General features: G+C 43.5%; 1 protein-coding gene across 1 annotated transcript in view; it reads left to right on the forward strand.

The window, feature by feature from the left end:
* The window catches only part of SMIM14 (small integral membrane protein 14), a 256,717-nt gene extending 240,516 nt beyond the window's left edge, over nt 1-16,201 (forward strand). Inside the window, exon 6 of the mRNA XM_069202031.1 lies at nt 14,887-16,201. Coding sequence (XP_069058132.1) covers nt 14,887-14,925 — 39 coding nt within the window. The 3' untranslated portion in view covers nt 14,926-16,201. The remainder of the gene's footprint in view (nt 1-14,886) is intronic.
* The last annotated feature ends 7,584 nt before the right edge of the window (nt 16,202-23,785 follow it).

Below are 23,785 nucleotides of genomic sequence, written 5' to 3' on the forward strand. Positions count from 1 at the left end.
TGTCAGGCAGCTGATGACTGCAGGCAAGAGAAAGCTTCAGAGGGACAAAGCCAAGACTTGAATATTCCAACACCCATTGCCAAAAAGGGTGGCAACAGAACATAAAGCCTCAAGCCCCATGCCACAAAGCTGCTTAATGTCATCACACACTATGTGGCCTAAGCCTACACACGGACAAATTAAGACTAAGATTCAGAGGTGGTAACCCCACAAAGACCAGACGCGTTGGATTACTATGATGTTGTCCTTCCAGACAAGTACATTGAACAACCAAGGCATCTCCAGCAGAAGTCTCCTCTTCGCATCACAGTGTAATACATAGGACAGCAGAATATCATAAATTACCACTTCACAGTACAGAAGATGAGGTGAATTTCCTGGTAAAAACACTCTCCAAGGCAGAGGGCACAGTGCAGTATCTACCAATTATAGGTTCAGTGATTAAAGTTTCCAAGGAAAGCTTCAAAGATCAAGTAAAATCAAGGGTACTCACTCCAAGATTCAAAAGGAAATACAGACCTTTGCCATCGGACCCTCTCTGCATCAGAGGTCACCTTACTGCTAACTCACTGATTGTCACTACATGTACAAGCTATAATATGCCTGAATCAGAAGTCCGGCGATAATAGTCTCATTGGCGTGCTGACCGAGTACAGTCGGCGTAAAGTAAAAGTATTGACACAGTGGACAAAAGGGTTGCAACAGGTCATCATTGGAGAATTGCAACCTCAGTGGGCCTCCTATCATGCTACAACAGAGATACATAGGACGAAATGGAAGACCACTTATGGCACCTTCCTAAGCACTAAAAAATGAGAGGGGAAGATTTAGTTGCAGAAGAAAGACAAATATCTAACACAACAACCCATTGTACTCTAAACAATGGGCAGATACAGCTGCAAAAGGGATTCATTCATCTGTAATGCTTGCGTAGACATGCATGGCTGCGCATATCAGGATTTAACCCAGAAGTGCAACAACACATCTTAAACGTCCCATTTGATAGAGAGCACCTCTTTGGTCTGGAGGTTGATACACAACTTGAGAAAATCAAGAGACACAGAGACTGCAAAATCAATTGGAGCTTCGCAGTCTACATTGAGGAAACACCATTCCTTTTGGAGGTACCAAGGAAGAGATGCCTCAAAGATTAACACCCCAGAGACCCCAAGTTATCAGCATCAACAGAAACAGTACCACCAACATTCAGGGAAAGAATACTACAGAGGTGGTTTCAAACCAAGAGGCAAAGCCCAAGGCACATCTGCAAAGACAGCCTCCACCTCCAAACAGTGACTTCACAACCATTCTCCCCAATTACACATCACCTGTTGGGGGAAGGCTACAACAATTCCATGAGTTGTGGCCAGAAGTAATGTCAGATCACTGGGTTTCCGGGCATTGTCTGTCAGGGATATTTCTTAGAATTGAAGAGTCAACCACCAAATATCCCACCACGCAAACACACCCTCAGTCCTCTTCACCTATACCTGCTAGAAGAAGAGGTAAAGGTGCTGCTAAAAAAAGGGGCCAGAGAACCTGTCCCACTCGAACACAAAGGAAACTGAGAATATTCCTGATACTTTCTAATACCCAAAAAGGATGGAGCGCTCTGTTGTATACTTGACTTGAACCTACTCAATATGTACATCCTGTCTGAGCGCTTCCACATAGTGACACTACAGGACGTAATACCACTACTTCAGGAATGCAACTTCATGACAGCATTAGATCTGAAGGACACATACTTTTATATACTGATCCACGCAGTATCTTTGGTTTGTGGTAAGTGGAAGTCATTATCAGTTTGAGGTGCTACTCTTTGAGGTAACAACCCTATTTCAACTGGTTCATCTCATATGGAGATGGATCATCAGTCACAATCTATCTCCTGGCACAATATTTGCCAATATAGAGGACCTACTAAGCAGGATGCAACAACAAGTCCACGAATGGGAAATCAACGGTGGAGAACACCAAAAATTGATCTCCTTCCCACCTCAGAAAACGCAAAATGCCAAAACTTCACATCCAAACACTCCTGTCCACAGTCCAAGAGCAATGCTCTGTGGATGAACTGGTCAGGGATATTTGCATACACTTTTCCTGCTCTCCCACTCATTCCACATCTGGTCAGGAAACTCAAACAAACATCAACATGCGTTGATAAACAACACTACTAGAGCTGTCCTTAGTGCATCACAAGAAGCTTCCCATCATTTCAGATATTGTCACTCAGAGCAAGGGCAGAGTCAGGTACCCAAACGCACAGCAAGTCAATTTTGCAATCTGGAGGTCAGAGTTTGGGTGCTTACAGTTACCACCAAAATGCATGGACATTCTAGAGAAATGACGGCCAGCCACAAGAGCGTGTTATGCGGCAAAATGGAAAAGATTTGTACACTGTTGTGCTGCACACAACATGGACCCATGCACTCCTTCAGAACAGCAACTAGTATGTTACTTATTACGTCTTCAAAAATCACATCTAGCATATAGCATATACTTTGATAAGACTGCATCTAGCAGCAATCGCAACATATCTTCAAAACAGAAAACATCAATTCCTTGTCAGATACTAGTAACTAAGCTTTTATGGAGGGATTAAAAGGGTAATTCTGCCATGCACACCACCTGTACCTTCACGGAACCTAAACATAGTGTTTACACGACTAATGCCTGCATCTTTTTAAACTATGCATACATACACATTGCAATTTCTATCATAGAAAGTGACTTTCCTTGTCGCAATTACATCGCTAAGAAGAGTTATCGAAGTTCATGCACTAACTATAGAGAAGCCTTACTTCCAGGTTTTCCCTAAGTATGACTGAGTATAAACCCAAAGCTTCTGCCAAAAGTAATCTAACTTTTTCACTTAAATCAAACATTGGATTCACCGGTTTTCAGAGACAGTGTCAGATAGGGCACTACATACACTCGATGTTAAAAGGGCCCTTGTGTACTATGTGGAAAGTACAAAGACCTTTGGAAAAACTATTTGTAGCTGTTTCAAACCCACATAAGGGTAATTCCTTCTCAAAAGCAGGAATTGCTAGATGGATTGTTAGATGCATCCAAACTTACTACGTAAAAGCAAAAAGGGCCCTCCCCACAGCACCAATGGCCCACTTCACGAGGAAAAAGGGAGTATCAATGGCCTTCTTAAGGAATATCCCACTAGCAGACATTTGTAAAGCGGCTACTTGAACAAATCCCTGTACATTCACCAAACACTACTGTGTGGATGTACACACCTGACATCAGTCTCTGGTGGGACAAACAGTTTTACACACATTATTTCATGCAAATACACCATCTAATGGCTAAAGCCACACAAGAGAAGTACTGCTTTACAGTCTATGCATAGCATGTGTATCTGCAGGAAACACATGCTATGAATGGATTATGTTACTTACCCCGTAAGCATCTATTTGTAGTGTGTAGTGCTGCAGATTCACATCTGACTCTTCGGCAGGTATAAGATGGTGTCAAAGTTACACAATATTAAAGCATGTTCATTAGCAAACAATGATCTAAGAGACAACACCCTCACTCCCCGCATGTCATGGAAAAAAACTTGAAATCTAACAAAGGAGCCATTGAACATGCACAGTACTTGGAGGAGGAGGAAACATGAAGCATGACGTTGACCGTAAAAAACTTCCTCAGGAAAAACTAATTGTAAAGTCTGGACTAACACTAGATGGCATGAATGTGCATAGCAAGTGAATCTGCAGCACTACACAGTACGAATAGATGCTTACAGGGTAAGTAGTATAATCCTTTTATGGCAGCTCCAAAAGATACTCTGAACCAAAAATGTCTGGATTCAGAAGCACACATTAGTCGTAATAATAATATTATAATATTTTTTTAGAGAGCTAAAAAAAATGACGCTGCTCTAAAAGCATTTCTTTTTCCAAAACTGACAACCATGATCACTTTTTTCAAAGCCAATAACAATATCCATGCACAAAAAGGCTTTCTGATGGATACTTACGACACAGATACCTCACCATTAGGATATCCAGAGGCACCAAACTGGATTCAGAATATTTATAACAGTATTGCTCTTGTTTGGCAGTAGGTGGTGCCATTCTGACTTTGTTCTGCTGCAGAAGTGACGCATGGAGTCCTATGTAAGCGTCACCCGAGCGTGGCAACAACAATTCTTTTCTTGATGCGCCTTCGTATGTGGACCCAGAGCTCACTTCCACTTTTTCTTGTTGGTTGACGTGTTTTTTTTCTCTTAACATTTTCCTGAAAACCAGTGTACAGCAAGTCATTCTGTCCCCTCCAAAAATTACAGAGCTTAAGTATTTTAGGAACTGTAACAACAAATATCTGTGACAGACCCGTACCAGTATGCCTCTGAAGGCTGGATTCAGGGTTCAACCCGAAGCCATGAGTGTGTCCTAAAGCAAAACTTGATGCCAGCAAAGAGTGGAAGAAATTGCGCATGTATCGCTCCAAGTCATGGGCTTGGACTGATTCCTGCTTTCTGAGCCGTTCCCACGACCGGTCGTCTTTGTGGTTCAAATCTTCCGGTAATCCTAAGCAGGAGCACAAGTAGGCAAAGTGACATTCGTCCCATCCGTGTGTCCCCCACTCTGTTTGAGGAGTCCTGAGGATGTCAAGGTGTCTTTCTCACTCCCAGTCTCCCACGAGCACATTCTACAGCCGATCCTGATTCACCCAGAGTTTGCCAGGCCAGAAGCATCAATAAGGCTTTTAAAGAAGCCATGTTGGATATTTTTGACACTCTTCCTGTTCCCTCTATTGGGCCTTCAGGACCCAAGGATATGCAGAGGCTTCCGGCTGAGTTACTGCTGGCAGATCTGTCCTCTGCACCGTCTTTGTCTCTTGAGCCCATCTTGGGTTCAGCACTTGCTTCGGTCCCAACTTCCACTCCAGCATCAAAATACACAACAGTCCCTTTAACATTGACTCAAGCTCCAACGGTGCTTGAGGACTCTACTAATAGTCATGCCTGAGCCAAACTTGTCTCTGCCTTGACAGAGGTTGCGTCCTGACTCCACCCTGGCACATCTGGCCCCTGAAATCTGATTTAGTTGAAGCAATGCCTTTACCAGCTGCCCTCCAGTGCTCCCACAACTTTTCAGTTTTGACACTAATCAGAGTCAACGAACTTGAGAGATGACAAAGGAGATGATGGGAATGATTTACCCCCACACTATGTTGATAGCCATTTCCTGGATTTACAGGCAGGGGCGTAGCCTGGTCAGTAGGATTGGAGGGGGCTTGGAGCTTCAGATTTCCCGACAGTCACAATGTCATGTAATGTTAAAATACATTATACAACAAGCAGGGCGCATGGGAGGGGCTTAAGAGGCAGTGGAAAGGAAGAGAAATGTGGATTGGTAGGAGTACTAGAAGAGAAAACACTATATTTTGTAAACAAATAATCAACATTTTCGAGGACTTCCAAAACAGGGACAAAGAGAGTGTATGTGTGTTTGTCAGTGTGTGCATGCAAAAATCCCAGGTGAAATCCAACAGACACCTCACAAAACCCGACTGAAAGCACATGTGCCCAAGTATTTATCAGAAAGTACATTTATTATGGAGATGTAACATCCCAATCACCCATCCCTCCTCCCCTGATGCTACGCCCCTGTTTACAAGAGGCCAGTCGGTTCTATACTTCCGCTGACACTCACTGCATTGGTATTATACTTCCACCCCTTTCCTCCCCCCACCCCCAGCAACCAACAGAGGAGAGTGCTTCCTTTGCTGTGGGGATGCATTGTGAAGCTGAGGTAATGGCCTTACAACTTCCTGCTTTGGAGATCAGTACAAACTTTCTGACTGAAGTTCTGTAGCCTGGACAGGCTTCTTTCGAACCTTTTTTTCTACTGAATGAGGCCCTGACTGACATGTTTCTGGGAACCTGGTCTAAGCCTTGCCATCTAGTGAACAAGCAGGTAGCCAGGCACCACAGACCGGTGCCTGGCAACCCAGGTTTCTTGCTTCATTACCCCATACCAGAAAGCCTGGTGGTCCAAGATTCTACCAGATAGTGCAAACCCAATTATTTTCCTATAACTCCCCTAGCCCTCACTGCCTCAGACAGAGTCAAAGAGAATTGAGAAATTTGGGAAACAATTGTTTTCATTGGCCAGCCGAGCTGTGAGATTGGTGAGTGTCCAGGTGTTTGCTAGGACGATATTCCCTCGCTCTGAAGAACATGGTCAGGGAGATCTTGCCAGGAGTCCCTGGAAAATGTGAGGCCTCCCTGGTACAAACCACCCAGAGTCACTATTGTATTCTTTTTCCTCATATGTTCTCCCTTCAAGCCAATGCACAGCTGTCCACAGTGACTCCTAACCCTAAAGACTATATATCTTATTGTGGTAACTTCAGCTCATTGTGTGAGTGAGCACCAAGCTCTCTTGGTGCAGGTACCTTGCACTACGTTTTTCCAGAGAAACTGGTGTGAGGACCAGGGCGTCCTTTTTGCGACTCATTTTCATGTTGTGAAATCCATTACACCCCCAACATTATTTTGGTTCACCTTCAAAAGAGGAGGAGAGACACTATCATCCAGACCACAAAAAAAAAGCATTGGTCTTGTACATCGGTCACACCAAAAGACCCTGGATGGACAGTCAGATCTCTAGGGCAAAGAAAGGCATGGCGGTGCAGAGGGGAACATTCTGCACTGCTTTGGCCAGAAGCACTGGCCAAAACGATTTAGAGCCCACTTCACCTGGGCCAAGGCTGCTACCACTGCATTGGTACGCAGGGTGTCTGATCTTGATATTTGTCAGGCTGCAATGTGGACATCAGTGCACATGTTCGCAAAGCTTTACTGACTTGACCACCAGGTGTAATGGGAAGGGCATTTTGGCCTTTCAGCCCTTCAGAACTTTCTGGTTTTATCCATCCCACAGACTCAACAGCTTGGGAGATACTGCTTTGGTATCTATCCTACAGGAATCTGTGGTTAGAAGTATGCATCGGAAAAACAAGTTACTTACTTTCAGTAGCACTCTTTTTGGTGGATACCGTGTCTAACCGCAGATCACTCACGCCTTCCCTGCCTCTCTTCTGTGGATTCCTCTCTTTCTCTCTCCTCTCTCTCTCTCTCTCTCTCTCACAATGTAAAAGGTCCCAGATTTGCAACCCTTTACCTGTGAATATTTTTGGGCTTAGCGTCCAAGGGGTCCGACAGAGTCCAGGAAGAAACGTACGGTATGCAGGGGTGGCACTAACATGTGGCACCATTTGCAACTGACATGGCGGAACAAAATCACTGCGGAGCCGCTTGCCACCACCTACTAGCACACAAGAGCAATGCTGTTTTAAATCATCCAGACCAGTCTGCCGCCTGAGGATATACCGTTTACGTGAAGAATCTGCCATTAAATAGAGTATCCACCAGAAAGAGCATTTCCAAAAGTAACTTGTTCTTTTGTGTTTTAACATAATTAGTTGCAAAACCATGGTGCCATAGAGTTGGCCCTATCATCCAGTGAATGAATAAATTAAAAATGTATTTCAAAATTCATTGCATTAAAATCAGCTGATGAGGGTCGCGTTAGGCATGCTCAACATATTGTATTGTAATCTTATTTATATAGCGCTTACTACCCCTGACGAGGAGTCGAAGCGCTTTTCGATGAGTAGCACCCTACTCCGGAACCCAACAAGAATTAGTGATGGATTAGTATCATTTAATAATGAGTACAGTTTTAGTATTATTATGAGTTAATTTGGGCAGCGGATATGAGAGTTTGTTAGTTAGATTGACTGGAGTAATGGAGGGGTGGAGGAGGAAAGAAATCCAGAAGTGTTAATTGGGAGTATATCCCTCATTTACTCAACCCAAAGGCTTGATATGAATAAAGGGGGGCGGAGGGGGAAGAGTATGTGGAAGGGTTAGGGAGAGCATAGTAGCAGGGTGAGATGAATGCAGGAGAATTTAGTAGGGTTGTGTGGGAGGTCACAGAGGTAGAGTGAGGTTTGGTGAGTTAGATGTGGAGGTGGAGGGAAGAGCTTAGGCAGAGATATTTAGGAGATGAAAGTGGTAGAAGGGATTTGGGATGAGTCAGAGTGAGAATGGAGGATAGTTTGATAGAGACATGACATAAGAGTGATGAGTAGATAAGTGTGATAAGATGAGAGCAGAAATTCATAGATATCTAGTATAACAGCCCAGAAACCAGGAGCCATGCAATGATCCACGAACATGCCAAGCACAGAAACAACATATACACATATATATATATATATTTATACACACACACACACATGAATACACACACATATGCACATACAATACATAATTAGAATCATGGGTAAAAAATACTTAGTCAGACAGGTTTAAAAGAGTGTGTGTGTATTTTATTGTTATGACAGTAGCAATACATATTTTCCAAAGAAACTATAAATAAATAGAAATATACATATAATCTGAAAAAAATATTTATCCACATAGGCATATGCAGTTCATAGTTGTTGAAAAAAAGGTGGTTATGAAGGAAAGAGCCAACTCTTGAGTAGTTTTCTGAAGACAAGAAAGTTGTCTGTGGCTCTTATAGTTGGGGGTAATGAATTCCATAGTTTGGCTGGTATGAAGCTTGGTAATATCTTTTAAACAGTACGAAAATGTGACCCAGAAGATTATGTATGAGATAAATGAAACATTAAAACGTTTTCACAATAGCAAAACAATTCACTCTATAGGAATGTGGCAAGTCAGTATATACATTCAATTGCAAATTATAGCTTCTGGTTTAAAAATACAACCATCAGTTTAAAAGCAGATGTCCCTATTCCTCATACTCGTTGAGTCCAAATATGAAAGATTTTGTATTGTCCAACAGTTTACGTTCATGAATGCTGACAGTTACGGCAATATCTCCTCCAGAGGGTTAAGCACAGTCTGCTCAAATACTTGCCAGCATATCTCCTCTGGACTATTCTCAAAGTCCTTGTTGTGTTTTACTAGTGGAGCTCCAGGTGTATTGCATCTTTCACTTTTGGCCAATCTGTCTAATATAGAATAATAGTCATATGGCCACCACAGTGCATAGATAGCACTAAGAAAATTGCAGTTGGTAAATTGCTTCAAGGGACATTTTACATTTCTTGTTCAAAAATTTTGTTTCAATACAAAAGACATAACCTCTTAAATTACCAGATTTGAAATGGCCAATGATAGGTGACAGACCCCATTGAGACCAAACGGTAGGAAGCATTCCCTGATGATAACATGGAACTAACCACTCTCTTACAAATATTTCTACCTCTTTTGAATGCTGACAGGTTTTTGGGATGTTTAGTACATCCTTAATAGGGTGCCAGTGTGTATTCAAAATTGTCTTGATTTGGTTACTCCTGGTAAAAAAAAAAAAAAGGCTCACACAAGCCAGTTGTTCCTCACATTGAGATTTCACCCTAGCGTTAGTAAGTTCTGTTTAAAAAATTCAGGCACTTTTTTTTTCAATTGTTTCAGGAGTGTCGGAGAATAGCCATGTTCAAGTAATCTGGCACTTAATACATTTGACTCAAGGAACATTTCCTATTTTTTTAAATTTCTCCTAACAAAGAACAATTGAGAGAACAGTATGTTGTCTCTCACACTTTGCGAGTGATAACTTGTAAACTTCAGGTGGGTGATACATTTTGTTGCCTATGCAAAAGAGTGGCATGCAATGTGTTTTCTTGTTCTTAAATAGTAAAGTCATGGAAAGTAACATTTACCCAGGAGTAAAACAGTTTGAGAGTGCCCAGATCACCACTTCAAATGAGAAAGACATTATTTACCTAATTTTTCCAAAATGTAATATTTGCCCAGAAGAAATCTGGCCCTCATAGTACCTCCTCCCCCCACCTATTCACCTCGTATGACAATTAATTTCTAAATTTGAAGTAGTTAGGAGTGAGAACTACTTAAGTGAGAGCAACAGTAAAATTTGGGGGGATCATTGCCAGTCTTTCAGCCAAAACCCTTCTGATAATCTGCAAGCCATCCTGGTGTGGTGTATATTTGTACTATGATTGTGTATCAAGTCTGACCAAGATCCGTGTCATGCAGTCAAAACTAAAATTCATGAAGCTCTGAAATGCTTTATGCAGGTCCTCAGATTCATACCATCCTTTAACCCACAAGGGCTGCAAAACAGAATTGCATTGTGAGATGACAGGCCTCTAAGTAGGATTTTACAGTTGTTTTTTGGAGATGTAAGCAGAAATTTGACTACCCAGTGCACATTCTTCTACTATTTACAACTCAGTACGTTTGTGATTATGAAGTATCTTGCACAAGATTAGGGGGAATGCCATGTAAACAATGGAAAATATTTTTTAAATGTACAAATACCAATTCGGCTCATGTATACTAGATGTTCACTTCTGCTAACCCTCCTAGTGATAGCACACAAGTAGAAATCTTAAAAGAAGATGTTTTGTGGCTGGTGTGATGCAGCTTGATATTTTTGATCATAATACTTACTGCTGCGAGGTTCACAAATCAGGTAGAGGTGAAGGCCAGTTGTAGTTTTTAGCATGACTGTGATGAGCAGGGAATGGATGTTTCTCAACTTGCTCTTTTGGAGCATTCAGTGTGTTGGATATTGTAATCCTGTGGCACCAGCAAATCACATTAACTGGCTAGTTCGGGTAATAGCTGTATTTTCGGCTTCACGTTTCCAAAGGGAGGTGGCCTGTACTGAAAGAGAATATCCACCTTGAGAACCGAGACACTTTGGATGCCAAATGTAGTATTCTCTTTGTTAGGCCTCTCTGGAATTGGTAGAAAACAACACAAAGCTAGTGTAATGTAAGGCTTTATTAAATATTTACCATGATTTACTATTCGCACACTTATCAGCAAGAAGCCAGTGAAAATACACCTTCACTGGAGAAGTGTTCTTACAGCAGTGAGTAGCAGTAACTAGGTGAGCGGCCTCATTTTGCATGCTCTGTCAATATTTGATTAGAAGAAATGAAAGGCTGAGATGTTGGCTAGTACAATAATCCTACACTGCTGCAACATAAGAATCTGTGACAGTCTTTACTGGAGTTAAGACTGAAAAGGGAGGATCTTCCTTAAAGTTTTTAATTGAAAAATACAGGATTCTGAAACTATTTAACCTGGGTATGGAGGCTGATGTTAGCATCCACCTGTACTACAACATTATTAATGGATTGAACAGGCTTAGGACACAACACCAGGATACCAGACCACAAGTTTGATGTCCAAAATTGAGTTTCACCCCACAGACCAGATCTTCGTCTTTCCTTTATTTAGTATTAGATAGGCTATCAGTAATTATAATTACCATTTTGCTAGAAGAGACAGGTATGATTTGAGAACAGACTGATAGAAAATAATTCAATATTTTGTGGGTCCAACCACCTCTCAACTAATGACTTAAATGTTTAATTACTGGGGTAATAGCTGCCTTTCCAGGGCATCAGAGATTGAGGAGTTGAGTGCCTGGAGAAGTAGTAACTATTTTTGAAGAGTAGTGAAATTTCTGCAGAGTTTAATTAGCTGTGAAATATTGGTTTGAAACATGGAGACAGGCCAGTTTGTAGAGTGTTTGGAATCTCTTGTGTGGTGAGGAGAGTACATCGAAAATTGTACAAAAATATGGCATTAGATTTTGTCTTTGACAGTTGGTGGATATGTGTGGGGAATGACGGATTAAAAAGATAAACGTGATTAAGGTAATGAGAAAGAGGAAGCAAAGGAGTTTGCGCTATTATCTATGGACATGTTAAAGTCAGTGGCGGCCGGCAGCTTTAGGAGGAAGGGGGGGCGGGTGGGGATTCACACACACACACACTCATTCTTTCACACACAGGCATGCACATCCATTAACAACACTCATACCATTCAAACATGCACGCACGCACCAAACTTTCAATTTAAAACATCACACACGTACACACACACACACACACACACACACAAACACACACACACACACACACACACACACACACACACACACACACACACACACACACACACACTTACCTTCAGCCTCCAGGTCCCAGGAGGGCTGGGACTGCTGCCTTACCTCATTGGCTGACATTAGGTCAGCCAATGAGCGATGGCAGCAGTCCCAGCCTCGTCACAGAGTGGGATGGGGTCAGTGAGACTGCTGACCCTACCCCACTCTGTGACGAAGTGTCCCTGATTGACACTCGCCCTGGGCACTTCAGGGCTTAACCCTGAAGCGCCCAGGGAGAGTGTCAGTTGGTGATGCTTTCCTCGTCACCAAGGGGAGGGCCTTGAGACACCTTTGCTGAGCAGAGGAGGTCACGCCAATAGGAGATGTGACCTCCTCAGCCCAGCAAAGTTCAGCTCAGGCAGCCAGGGGTATGCGCAAATCGTGCATGTCTGCTCCTAGCTGCCTGAGCTGAACATGGAGAGTGTCTGTCAGGCTGACCTTTGTTTAGCCTGACACACTCTTCATGAGGGGCAAAAGGTGGGGGGGCGTGGCCTCTCCGCCCTAAAGGACGGGCCGCCACTGGTTAAAGTTTTAAGTGGTGATAATTCTCTTAAATCGATTAGATGTGGTGGAAGTGAACATCATCATTTTTAAGTAAAAGTTTGATTTAATGTTTGGGGGAATGGAATGGTGCTGCTAACATGAATTGCTGTATTTTCAGCACCTAGCATTGTTTGATTAGCTTTCCAAAGAAGCGTTTGGAGGGTTTTCTGTGATGGAGCTAGGATTTAGTAACTTAAATTAAGGCTTCCACCAAGCTTACCTGGTCAGTGCAGGGTGGATGGGTTGAAGCCACTAGAAATGAGGAGCTCAGTGTGGTGAACATAGGTGCTATTACGCAAGGTACAAGATATTTGTATCAGTGGCATAGTCAGTTTTAGGTCAGTTGGTCATGTTTTTTGACTGATCAGTTGTAGAGTTGGGTCACAGAGAGGAGGTTTATCTTGTGCTGAGGATGAGGTGGTTGGCAGAAAGAAGAGCATTCTGAAGAAGAAGCGGATGCTAAGGATCTTTAGAGATGCAACCTCTGTTGTTGCTTACTTAGGAAAGGGATTGGTGATCCGTTTTGGGGTGTGGGTAGGACTCTCAAGGTAGTTGGTCTGGACAATTTTGACAGCGGAGTAGATGAGGGTGCTTTATTGAAAGATTTTGGAGGTAATACTAGCTTTCTGTTGTCATCCTGGGTTAAGAAATTTCATTTTAATTGGCAGTTTAGTGCAATTGGTGGGGATTAGTTGTCGGAGCTCTAGCCTGCTAAAGTTGATGTGTTTTAGTGCTTGCAATACCATACGCAGGGCTCAGATGAATATTTGTTTTAAGGGGACTGGGTGGTCCTGACGTTCCTAATGCCAGTAGCTTTAATGAATGCATATGTTTGGGTGTCTTTAATAGGAGCCATAAAATTGAAAGACATTTATATGCACCTAGTGAAAGTAAAATGAGAGTGAAATTATAATGTGGTGATCAAAGCTGGTTCTATTGTTGGATGAGAGTGGAAGATTGAAAAGTGATCCTTTATCCAGAACGACTGGATAGGCAGAAGTAAAGGGCTGAGAAACGGGAGTGTCTCTTGCTTTACAGCGGTTCAGAAACTTTTGTTAGTGGTAAGAACTTATCTTACTTTCTGCAACCAACAGGCTGAAAGTGGTGCCTCACAGGGGCTCGTCCTGGGACAATGTCATTGATGGCTGATTACAACTGGGATCCAAAGGACACTAGATAGTAAGAGCAGTGGTTGGCCAGATGGCAACTAGATTTAGTGGTCAGTCATAGGTGGTGAAGCCTCAGCAGGTGGAGGCAGTCAACGAGCACAGCAGGACCTAGCCTGCAAGAGAATCTGCCCTAAAGGGTAAGACTCCACAGGAGTCATCATCATCATCATCAGAAGACAATTTCAACAACTGTTGCATTGCAGGTTTGCAGCTAAACTATTGGGACTGGGGCCTGAAAAGGTTTTATGTTTTGTTACAGGATAGGTTTCCGTTTTCAGATATTTCAAGTTACTCTAGAGGCTCACCATCCTCTTCTCAAAGTCTGTACTCTTACCTGGAGTTCAGACTTTGCACTCCCTCTCATGAAATAATGTGGATAGTTTCCATTATCACCACATGGCTCTGGCTTACACTACATTTCTGTTTACCCTCATGGCCTGGCTTGATGCATCCTATACTCTTTCTCGCTCCTCCTTGTTTCCTCCTTTCTGCAGGTTCTCAGGGCTTCATCAGAATGACATTGTCAAGGGCAAATCTTGGACAAATTACTTCTGTGCTTGTTTCATCCCAGATCTATACTAACTCAGAGCATCCAGTTCTCTTTTTGTTTTTGCTGTGGCACTGCTGGCACGAAGGGAAACTGGTGTTTATTGCCCCAAGCAAAGATGCCTAAAGAAGAAAATCATTCCAGAGCTCTGGAGATTCGCAGCTGTCTTGTGGGATCCTTTACTGCATGGCAAGCAATTTTTTCGAGTCAGTTGAAGTACTCTGATTCAGAGCAATCTGAGAGCCCTCAGTCCTAGTGGTATCATGATGACTGAAAGTGAAAAGAACAATTATTTATGTCCTCACCAAAGAGCCCTTTAGACCGCCACCTCTTGTCAGAGGTGAATTCATGTAATGTTTATTACATATGAATTCATGTTATGTGTTTGCACCCCTTGCACTCTATATTCAGACCATGGTAGATGTTTTAATATCTCTGCCATATGTTCAGAATGGTTCCAGGTGTTAGAGAAACTATGTTTGCAGTGTATTACCCAAATCAATTGGAATAAATGGCATTGCATATGCAGAAGCTCAAGTGTCACTGTGCACCCTGAATTATTTTGCTAAGTTTATAAGACTAATTGATTATTTTTAAGATTAAAAGTAACAAATTTCTCTTAATCTTTTCACAGAATCTAGGACATGAACCTCCAGCCCCACCTTTGGACTAGACAGGCTTTAAAGCAAGAAGACATTTGACCAAATGGACTAGCGTGACTGACCCGGCAACACATGGAGCAAAAATCACACTTTTCCTTTTTTGCGTTTGCATAGAATATTTTATTTGTAAACTATATCTAGTTGTCGAAATTATATTTCCAGCCTTGATCATTAGAGCTGTTACAGAAATATGGTTGGTGTATGAGTTAAGATGATTAGCACTTAATGAAATGTAAACCTTGGTAATGTTCTGCACGTCAGTGTACATCGGGCATTGGATACATCTGAGCTTTGACATTAAATGTGGTCATCAAGTTTACACACGACAGGACCTCAAACATTCCATTGATTACTGTGCAATCATAATTTGTATTTACGGATTTTCCAAGCTAAATGAAATGAAAATAATTTTAACATTAACGATTCCAACGCTCCCAATTTCAGCATGTGCTTTCATTGTGAAACATTTTATGTATGAAAAGCCATCCGATGGGAGAAAGTGTGTTAAAAAAATATACAACATATAGAGCGCTTGGATTGAAGTGGCTCACTTGTATGTGTATATTTGTGTAAAGTGTAGGAGCCAACAGATTGTTTAGTTGATCAGCCAATGTGCTTAAGAAAGTGCCTTACTTCTCAAAGAAATTTGCAGATTATCTTTTTAATGGAAAGCATGCCAGGCCACTTAATAGATTTGTTTTATGCCTAAAAAGCTATTTGCCACATTGTATTATACAAGCAAGCAAATAAAACACAACGTTGTTGTTCTTACCAAGCTTCACTAAAATGCCATATCTGCTCTGATGCCTGACTGGCATAAAAACTATATTACTTTTGGAGTGAAAAGGTATCTTGCTTGACTTAGGATATATCTGGCAGAATCTTTTTAATTGACTCAGAATGTACATTTTTCGATAGTAGAATGTTGCATAAAAATGTACAAGCATGTATGTAGTTCTGCTAAATGTTCTAGTGCTGCCCAGTAAATATTTTGCGGGAGTCACAAAAAAAAAATTCTGTGCATTTATTTTTACTTCCAATATATCCCCAGCCAAAAAAACGCAAATTAAGTTTCTGCTGTCAAAATGCTTGCAAGGAATTTCAATTGCAATTGAAAAAAATGAGGGCTTTCATGATGTGCTTAAGCCTTAACGGTTCAAAAGGCCACTTTCCAAATTCATTAATTTATTCCTTCAGTAGTTCGAGCTGCTTTCGATAAAATGTAATGTAAAATAATAACGTCCGTATCTTTTTTCGCTGTAAGCAATAAAATGCTTGTCCGATGTACATAGTTTCGTAAGCACATACTGCAGAAGCATTATTATGTATTTTCATATGCATGGCTGATACCTTGGAGTTTGAATTTAGCCTTCAAGGCGTTTTCCCTTTCATTTGATTACATAAAAGTCTGCTGCATTGCCCATTTCCCGCAAAGCAGCATAAGCATCCTGAGCTCCAGAATTTATTTAGATAAGCAGGAAAACGGAAGTTGGTTAATTTAGTTTAAAAACGTTTCTGTTGCTGAGGTTTATGTAAAAATATATAATCTACAAGAAATTTGACTCTGATAATGGCCGTGGTTCTTGCCCACAATTTTACTGTAAAGTGTTTGGAGGAAATCTTCTTGTACTGCAAAAATGTCATGCTTGTATTTCACACAAGAACACTTTGTGTAGATTTACATTCTCTGAGTACGGTAGATACAGCAGGAAGAATAAGACAAAGATCAGCCAATTGCCTATCAATCACAATAAATGATTAAATCATACAACAGCCAAACAAGAATAATCGTTTAATCCTCGTTAAGCCCTCTGTGTTGTAGCCTAATCGGCCAAGATCACTCTGACAGTAATCTCTCACTGATTAACCATCATATATATGAAGTTAAAGTTCATGTGTATTTATTTTAATAGTTGTACTTTACTAAATCGTAGATAACATTGAATTTCTGCCACATGCCCTGACTGTCATACAGTTGGGGATCTCTTCCTTTGCTTCGGGACATACATACAGTGACACTCTTTGTTGGTGTAAAAGGTCATTTATTTTAGGACAGGGTTTAAAACACAAACATCATTTAACATTTAACTGTATATCGTCCTTTTAAACCATACCTTAACTTTTACAACATCCTTTTACCTTCCTTCTCTCCGCAGATAGCTCCCTTCAATTCTCCTACTGTATACGCTCCCCTATTCCTCCCATGCCTCCCTTGCTTTAAGCCTACCCTCCCCCCGCTCTGATCCTTCACCTCCTTGTTTTTCCCCCTGGAAGGGTGGACAAGCCCGCATCTGGCTCTCCACCCTCCCCCATCTCCTGCCACCCAGCGAAACCCATGAGGCGTTTTGCTGCCCCACCCCAAGGAAAAACAAACCTTTTTCCGTTTCAAAACGTGTCCTAGCATATTTTCTCTTTTCTCCTTTCCCCCTTTTTTTAAATTTTTATTCTCTAATCCACAAATTTACTCCCCATACACTTTCTAACATCAACCTTAGCTCAGTTAGGTAGTACGCATTTCCTATCTGCGACAAATGAACCTCGTCATCTCAAAACAAAACCTTCTCCTGCTCCTTTATGTCCCCGTGTCTTAACACCTTGATCCCATGGGTCCAGCAAAAGACTCTCATGGCTCTGTTCAGCTTTTTTCGAGCCCGCTCAATGGCTCCGTGATTGAGTGCCCCTCTCCATGCCCTTCTTGGCACGAATTCCGTCCATACCAGGCATGTCCCTCATAGTTTTTGTTTCAACAGTTCCAAATCTCTCTGCATGAGTTGTATCAAAGTGAGCCCCGATAGCTTCACTAAATAATTTTCCCCAAGATGAATCAATAAAAGGTCTGGGCATCCCCACTGCGGCAAGTTACCAGTGATAAATGGGAGCAGGCTCCCCCACCTCATACCACTCTTGCCCCACCAACGCACTTCATGGTGTCTGCTGGGCAGTCCCAATGATCTGCCGTAAATTTGCTTCTCCGCAAATTTTGCTGCCCAATGAACAAACGAATGGCCGACCAACAATGTCGTCATCTTGTCCAACTGCGGCCCAGCCACGCATCCTGCAAAGAAAAAACATTGTAAAAACTGTATTGGTGGGCTAAAACCTCCCCCACCAACTTTGTTCTCCTCAGGACCTAACATACCGCTTGCAGCACCTAGACTTCCATCTCCCTATGGACCTGATCTTCACCCAGTCCCATCCCAAATGTGCTGCCGCAGTCGCTGCCCCAATCCTGAATGAATGTGTTCCATAATCCCCTGCGCACCGCCCTATCCTTCCAAGTGCCATTCTCATAACTTGCAACAGCTGATAACTAGTCCGCTTTTTCCCTGATGCATGCATAAAAACCCCTGAGTCGCCTGCCCCCTGGCCTTAAAACTAACCCATTCTGTTACCGGACAAGCCACTTCAACACCCCCTTTTTCCAGCCATATCCACTTGCCCTTGCCCAGCTGATCCGTTTTTGACCGTCTGAGCCATATCCCCAACCTGTCCCTATACATGCACACCTCCTTCCTCATTACACCAATTTCTTTCCCCACCCCCAGCAGCTCGGACACTCGAAAAGCTCCAAAGAACATCCACAACATACACAAATGGAATAAACACACCTCGTACTCATCTGTACAACAAACTGGTAACACCTGTACAATCTCCAACAATATTTCAAATGTAATGGGTTCTCTTGCTGGTTTATCCCCATTGGCCCTAAACCTGCTCCAGCCCTTCAACATTTTACCCAGTAAATCACTGTTCGCTGGGTCATACCCGAAAAAGAGTTTCCCTTAGAAAGAAACACCTGCCAGTTTTCCCCCAATTGTAGCTGGAGATAAACCCTCCCTGATCAGAAAATGCACGAAACGTCTGGTCCGCGCTTCAAGCGTGCGCAGGCCTTGCGCCCAAAAGTTGCCCCCAAAAGGCTCAAAAGATTGAAACGCCAACCATGCAAGTCTGTAATTTCGTCTCGTAGATACCGCTAATGACATCTCCACCAGCCCCGTGATCATCATGCCCCCATTCCCAAATGTCTGCCGGGACCAGAGTCTTGTTCTGTTCCGCTCCAGGTGCCAATTCGCGAAAACGATGCCACTGTGAACGAGATAGGGAATCTGCAATCTCGTTGTGAACCCCCGGTATATGTGCAGCTTTGAAAATAACATTCAAGGATAAACATAAAAGCATGAACTGCCGCAACAAGCGCAAAACTCTAAGGTCCCTTGCTCTCTGCCTGTTGACCAAATCTACCACCGCCATGTTGTCTACCTGAAAGATCACTGTCCTGTTGGCTAACTCCTGTCCCCATACTGCCAGTGCCACTAATAAGGGAAAAAACTCCAGAAACGCGATGCTTCTCCCCTGTTGCAACCAAGGAGCCGTCCATGTTTCCGCACACCACCTCCCATCCCAGTATAAACCAAAACCGTTCACAGCCGTTCCTTGTATGGACCTAGTGCCTTATATATCCAAAACAGACCCGTCTCCTACCCCAATGGACCTACTTGTGCTAGCCTCCTTTGTTGTCTCTCCCCCTTCGCCCCACACCGACCACCATCTCTTACCTCTGACATTATCTCCCAAACTCCTTGGCACTCTCTTCAGGCTTCTGCCACTCGGCATGGCTTGCCGCCCCCCTGTGGGGCCTTCCGTTGGAATCACATCCTGTAACACAGAAAAGGAAGAAGAGGTTGCGCCGCTCTAGCACCCTCGCCCCCCCCCCCCCGTTTGACAGCGCTCATCTCCAAATCCCGAATTTCACCATCTTTCCATTCATCCCCCTCCTCTTCATAGTCCAGTTCTAACTCATCTTCTCCTCCCCATTGGCCCCTGTGTTGGGCCACAGCTCTTGCCCTGGTTGATGTCGTCTCAATCGCCTCCGTACCCGCATGACGCACACCATCGGGACGGTACCCGTGCTCCCCCGGGGTGGAGAAGGCCCCTGAAGACCCCTCCAATGCTTTGTACCAACGCGTTTGGGGCGTGTTGCGCCCGTCTCTTGCCAACCTCCGCCGTTGGCATTGGTTTACTTCTACCCCTGTGACCGTATGCGTCACCGGGTTTCCCCACGCCAACTTGCCCTTTGGCCGCACCAGCCTCCTGTCTCTGGTCTTCTTCTGACTGTGGGACCCATACCCAGGTTCCACTTCCCGGCCCGGCTGCTGCGCTCCTGTGTTTTCTCTGGCCTCTCTAGCCCTTTTGGCCGCTTCGCTGCGAGCGTTCGCCTCCTCCCTGTCCTTACACAACTGTGCCCACCTGGCTTCCGTCTCAAGGACGACCCTGCGCTGTTCCCGTATTCTGGCCTACAGGTCCCAGGTCTCTGCCTGGTCCCAATTCCCTGGCGTGTGGGGCTGGGTCCTCCATGGGCCCTACTTCTTGCGCTGACTTGGTTTTCCCCCCTCTGGCCTGGCGGGGCGCTGCCCTGGCTCTCCCCGACCCCCCTTTGGATCTCCCCGAGTACTTGCCCCTCTTCCTAACTGGGGCCCCAATACCCCCAGGGCTGTGTCCCTCTGCTTTGTGGTATGACAAGTCTAGTGGGGCAAATTCCCCGCTGGGCCCCGGTAGGGGCTGCTCGTTCGCCCCGTCTTGCAATATGTGCCCTCCCTCCACAGCTGGTTGCCCCACTGTGACTACGGGGTCGGCCCCTGTTGGCGCGCTGCCTGCCTCTGCTGTTTCCTGTCCCGCATCCTGTGCCCCTGGTGCTCCTCCGCTGAACATCAGCGGGCTGTGCGCACTGGGAAATTCCTGCTGCGTTTCTGAGCCCTGTCCAGGGGCTACCGACCCCTCCTCCCTGTCCCCGTCTGAAACCTGGGACTCGCATGCCACAACTGCCGCCGTGACCCGGCCCGATGCTGCCCTTGTCGGGCGCGACATCCCCACCCAGGCCTGCTCTAGCACTCTCGGTCTAAGTAAATCCACGCGGCCTGCCTCGCCTAGCACGCGGAGCGCGGCCCTCACTGCGTCTGCATCATGGCTAGCAACCATGGCCTTCTTTGTTTTTATATAGTATTATGTATCTATATTTTACTGTATTTATTTTATATCTCTTTTTTTTTTTTTTTTTTTTTTGTGTGTGCCCCCTCCCCCCCACCAGTGGCCCTCTAATAATCTAGAAAAACAGTGGGCTTTCTCAAAATGCCGGGGTGTGGCCCACTGGGGCACCCCCTAGTGGGTGAAATTCCTGTGCCTCAAACCCTGGGCCCTACCTTCTTGCCTGGTATTTTTTTTTTTTTCTTTTTTTTTTTTTGGGCCCTCGGGCCTAATTTCTCTTTCTCCTCCCTGTATATATATATATTCTTTTTTTTTAAACTTAAAAATGTGCCCAAGGGGCCCCCCCCCCCCCGGATTTGCTAATGTTGCGTGGTCCCCGGGGCACCTGCTGTGCGGTGTAATTAATGGGTCCGTGAGTACACGTCCCAAAACGGCCCGACGCGGCCAAAATGCGGCCCAAAAACGCTGCCCAAAAACGCTGCCCAAACGCGGCCCCAACGCGGTCCCGCACGTCTGGCCGAGATCGCTTTAATTAAGGCGAAAATTGCAGCCCCCCGTCCAAACCCCCCCCCCCCCTTCTCCATTGGTTCCCAAGTTTTGCGTGGTACTGTTTTATTTCTTCCTCAGTGATGGAGTTTAGGAAGGGACATAGTTTTTTGCATTTGTTTCTAAATTTAATTCCACGTGACGTGTGGCTATCCTGTGGATAGATCTTTGCTTCATAAAAAACAGCAGTCTGTAGTTTTCAGGCTGGCTGGAGCTGCTTAAAAACACCTGCAATGCTTTACCTCTAGATTTTTCATGGACTTTATTATTTGTTTCATTTTTCTTTTGTTTCGTTGAACCCTTATGGAGAGCAGCATTTCTTGCAATTGCATTAAAATTCCCATTTCTCAACTTGATGTTTAAAAAACTCACAATCTGATTTCACAATCATGCAAGATGCAACAGAAAGAATAATTGTTATAACAACTCTTGCAATATCTCCACCCCTACAGCTGAGCTTAGTTTTGTAGATACAAACTAGCTTTTGCCTATTAGGGCTTATCAAACGTAGCATACCCTTTGTATGCAGGTAGGAAGGAAACTTCCAGGAAACAATACAGAAACAATTGGTCAAGAGGTTGCTACGATATTTTAGCAAATTATTTAAATCCTTTGAAAAGCTATTGGGATATTGTAAGTCAGATTACATGAAAACAAAATATATGGTTGCTTCAGGAAGATTTAAAACATAAAACTGTGAATTTCACATATTTCATTTATAGCTATAGGCAACTTCACACTTTTTTAAATGTAAGCTAAGGGTGCTTTTTTGAATATACCACTCCCATCTCAACTTGGGACTGCGATGTAAAGCACATCTCCTTACATCGTATTCCATTCCATGATATATATATCTTACCTCCGCTTCACTGCCCGGCCTCATCTTTTTCTTTTATTCTCATTGCCTTTGCCACGCTTGGTAATGTTTCTAGTTAAAAAAAAAAAAAAAAGTTATCTTTTTATTAGTTTTAAAGCAAAAAACACATAAAGCTCAACTAGCAGTGCGTCTAGCAAATTGTATTGTAAGAAGTATATCTCAATGTTCATGCCAATTAATGCTTTCCTCGTCGAGACACACACACACACACACACACACACACACACACACACACACACACACACACACACACACACACACACACACACACACACACACACACACACACACACACACACACACACACACACACATCCATAATGATTACGCCAAGGTCCCCCAATCCATAGATAATTTTTGTTGGAACCCTGCTCTCTATATACTGCGTCCACATTAGAGGATTGTTGCCCTGAGCCATTGACCGTTCGCTAGGGCCTCCCTCCACCTTTCTGCTATGTCTCACTTAGCTACAAGACGCCCCATGCCCATTAGAGCACAGGCCACTGCACCTCACGACTCCTCCTTGGTGCCCATCACAGACATCTTGGGTTCCAGTATAATGTTTTGGCCAAGGAACTTTCCACATGACCTGCACATTCGCTCCCGATACTGTGCAAATCATGCAGTCCTAAATGACATACATAAATGTACCTTTGGGTGGCCACATCGGATTCATACTGGCTCGGGGCACTCTATCCTTCAGATCCTGATCAGGAAATTCTATGAAGGAATTTGAATTGTACGTGTGTAGCGGATATCACCAAGGTTCGGGGGCCATTCGGGCCAACATCAGTTACTCAGCCTCCATTTTCCCCACATCATTCTCCACCCAGTGCGTAGCTTAGTGAACACATCAGGTATGTTTTACTATTGAGGCTCTGTATAGTCTGGAGATACACTTCCTACCCAAGAGTTCTTTTTCCTAGGTTTAAAGTTTGCACCCTCCTGTTGTCCTTCTGCCCTTGCAGAGACACTACATAGAAGAGAGTACAGATTATTCAGTTGGCCGTTCTCTGGATACAAACATACCATGAAGAAGTGCCTGCATTTATTGTTTTTTTTATAGGTTTGACTGTAGAACCGTAGAATGCCCTGTTTAGAATGTGTAGTTTGAATGTGTAGTTTAGAATGTGTAGTTTAGAATGTGTAGAATGTTATGTTGTAGATATAGTGGACTGACTTGCATTACCTGGACAGAACTACCTTGCTAAATTTTCCTTGTAATTTGGTGTTTGCTTTTCTTATGTTTCCAAACTATGCTTGTACTATATACTGTAACACAATTAAGGTATCCCATCTGTGTAAGCGTGACAATCTTCTGTAAGGATGTGAATTGAAATTGGCCAGCAATTAAGGAAGAGCCACATAAAACAGCACATTTTTTATGAGACTGTTTTAGAATTATATTAATCTCTTCATAGAGTGATTAGTAATTTTTCTGACAGTTGGTACTGTTATCAAATAGC

The sequence above is a fragment of the Pleurodeles waltl genome, chromosome 1_2 (genome assembly GCF_031143425.1).
Source record: "Pleurodeles waltl isolate 20211129_DDA chromosome 1_2, aPleWal1.hap1.20221129, whole genome shotgun sequence".
Lineage (NCBI taxonomy): Eukaryota > Metazoa > Chordata > Amphibia > Caudata > Salamandridae > Pleurodeles > Pleurodeles waltl.